This window comes from Montipora foliosa, chromosome 14, assembly GCF_036669935.1.
Source record: "Montipora foliosa isolate CH-2021 chromosome 14, ASM3666993v2, whole genome shotgun sequence".
NCBI classification, from domain to species: domain Eukaryota; kingdom Metazoa; phylum Cnidaria; class Anthozoa; order Scleractinia; family Acroporidae; genus Montipora; species Montipora foliosa.
The window spans coordinates 11450315-11452814 of NC_090882.1; the positions used below are offsets into that span (position 1 = coordinate 11450315).

The 2500-nt window shown below is 42.8% G+C and overlaps 1 protein-coding gene across 2 annotated transcripts in view; it reads right to left on the reverse strand.

Annotated features, from left to right (window-relative positions):
- Positions 1-2500, reverse strand: part of LOC137985219 (uncharacterized protein C7orf57 homolog) — a 15921-nt gene that overhangs the window by 9812 nt on the left and 3609 nt on the right. For both annotated transcript variants that reach the window (XM_068832754.1, XM_068832753.1), the window contains exon 2: positions 2074-2428. In XM_068832754.1, coding sequence (XP_068688855.1) covers positions 2074-2428 — 355 coding nt within the window. The remainder of the gene's footprint in view (positions 1-2073; positions 2429-2500) is intronic.

The window sequence follows — 2500 nt, forward strand, 5'->3', positions numbered from 1 at the left end:
CCGTCTAAAATCGGGAGTCTTCAGATTATCCGGGAGGGGTTGACCCAAAAACACTGACCCCCGGTCCATGGACCCCTCTGGGGAGTGGGTCCACGGACTGCCTCACGGACCGGTTCACGGACTACCCCTATGGACCCTCTATACAGACCACCTTGAAAAAACATAGAAATGAAAATAAATAAAAACTAAAGATTTGACTTACCGGTTGTCTGGATAGATCACTTGTGTCGGCGAAATCTCAACCGTTACGCTCCGCAAATTTAACAGACTAAGGCTCACGTTCGGGCGCAAAGCAAATTAATCACCCTTCCTTTGCTGTGGACTGGAATGCTTCAAAAAGGATTGATAACAAGTAAGTTCTATTTGTATTTTTCTTTCCTTCCCTCCGCCATTTTGTTCGGATCATTCTCCCGCGGGTTTGTGAACTAGCCCCAGGCTTCAAGATCTCTCTGTTCCGAACAAAATGGCTAAAGGAACGGGACTTTGGTTAGGGCCAGACCCGTCAGTTTGCAAAGAAAATACAACAATTTGAAGGAACACTTGCACGATAATCCCTCGCATTCTTCCGGAGGAGTATATATCATCAGGGGCACCCAACGACCAATTTGTTGTAAAATGTACTATTATACCCCAGTTAATGAAAATAAATGTTATTAAGGCATTTTCAGGTGTTTTTCAGTGTTGCTGGGAAAACATTATCTGTTCCTTTTTCCCAGCAAGACACACAAGAAATTTCCCAGCCAGCTAGATAAAATTGGTTGGTTTCCCAGCCAGGAATTCTGCGCGCTTTCAAATCCCTCGATCCAAAACGACCGAACAAAAGCGACAAAACCGGGACAAAACAGGTTTTTTCCGCAAGCGCAATCACTCTGACCAGCCGTCGTATGTTTGTGACTACTCTCTGGGAGAGGGAAGGGATTCTTTTTTTTTATTATTATTATTTTTTAGTCGTCCTCAGTCTTCAGAGTTTCTACAGCCAGCTCGGGTTGAAATGCTAAAAAAAGTCAGTAATTCCCAGGCAAAACCTCTATCAATAACAAAATTTCCCAGCCAATTCATCGAAACACCTGTATTTTTGCCAGCCAGCAAGATTCCTCTGGGGAACAGATAATGTGAGGAACAGATTCGTTGGGTGCCCCTGTATCATGCTCAAAGTGTGTTAATTTGAAGGCGTTGTAGAGTTAGTTCTTCCAAATGCCCGGTCTGGCCGGCCAGTTCTGTCAAATGGAAAGCAGCCTTAGATATTACCAGTCTTCTTCGAAGCACTCCGGTCAAAAGTGAAGGAAAAGGCAACACCTGAGCCTGATTTGCGGAGCGTAACGGCTGAGATCAGATTTCGCCAGCAGGAGTGGTCTATCCAGACAACCGGTATAAACAAATTTTCAGTTGTTATTTATTTTTCGTTATTTATTTTTAATTTTCTGTAGAGGGGGTCCGTAGGGGTAGTCCGTGGACCGGTCCGTAAGGCAGTCCGTGGACCCGGGGTCAGTGTTTTCGGGTCACCCTCTGGGAGAGTTGACAGCCCTGCAATTCTTAATTCCAGCACGCCTTTCTAGAATAATGTTAAGTATCTTTTACTTGATTTAATTTCTCATCTACAGCAGTTGAAGCCAGCACAACATCAGGGACATATAATGTTCCAAAATGTACTAATTTAAGGTCGTGGAAAAGTCTTACACAGCGTATCTTTCAGACCTTCCAACTTTTGAAACCTTCAATTTCCTTGAGGTATCAAAAATATACCCAAACAAACTTGAAAGTAGAGTCCCAAACTGTGAAAGTCACAAACAAATGTTGGGAAACAACAAAATTTAACACTAAAATCAGTTGAAACTGCCAAACAAGTACCCTATGTGGCACTAATTAATTTTGTGTTCATCATTGTACAAAACATATGAATTGAAATTGAGTTGATTTGATTACTGGGGCATCCTTGATTAAGATTCTCATTTGTCATGCATGGAATGCTGTGAGATTTAGAGGTTAAAAACCTTGAAGTAAGTCTCACCCATCCATGAAAGTTGGAAGTCTGAATCTCTGTAGAAAGTTCTACAGTCAAAATTACAGGCATACCCTTGCTTTGAATTTGTGTGTTGCTCATCATGTTGAACTGTATGTTGCACTTCATTTAAGTCATCTTCCTCTGGAGGATCATGATCAAACCAATCAACTCTAGGATAAGGCACCGGTTCATCTGCTTTTGTAGGTGGGCTGCGAAATGCCAGAAGATTTTTCCGTCCCCCTGCTTTTGCCAGTTTAATGTATTTTGAGTCAGTGTCCCTGATCCATTTTCTCCTGAAGTGTCTGTCATCTTGTTCAGGGTTGGCAAGTTCATCCTTTAGTCCCCCTATCCCTGGGATCTGTGACGCTGGAGGTGCTGGCTTTGCAGACTTTGAAGACTTCTTGCTGGGAGCATGGTAGAACCAGTCTGGAAAAAAAAAGGTTGCTCAACTTTGTGTGGCAGGTTTTGTGCATTTAAACTCCACTTTTAAGACCACAC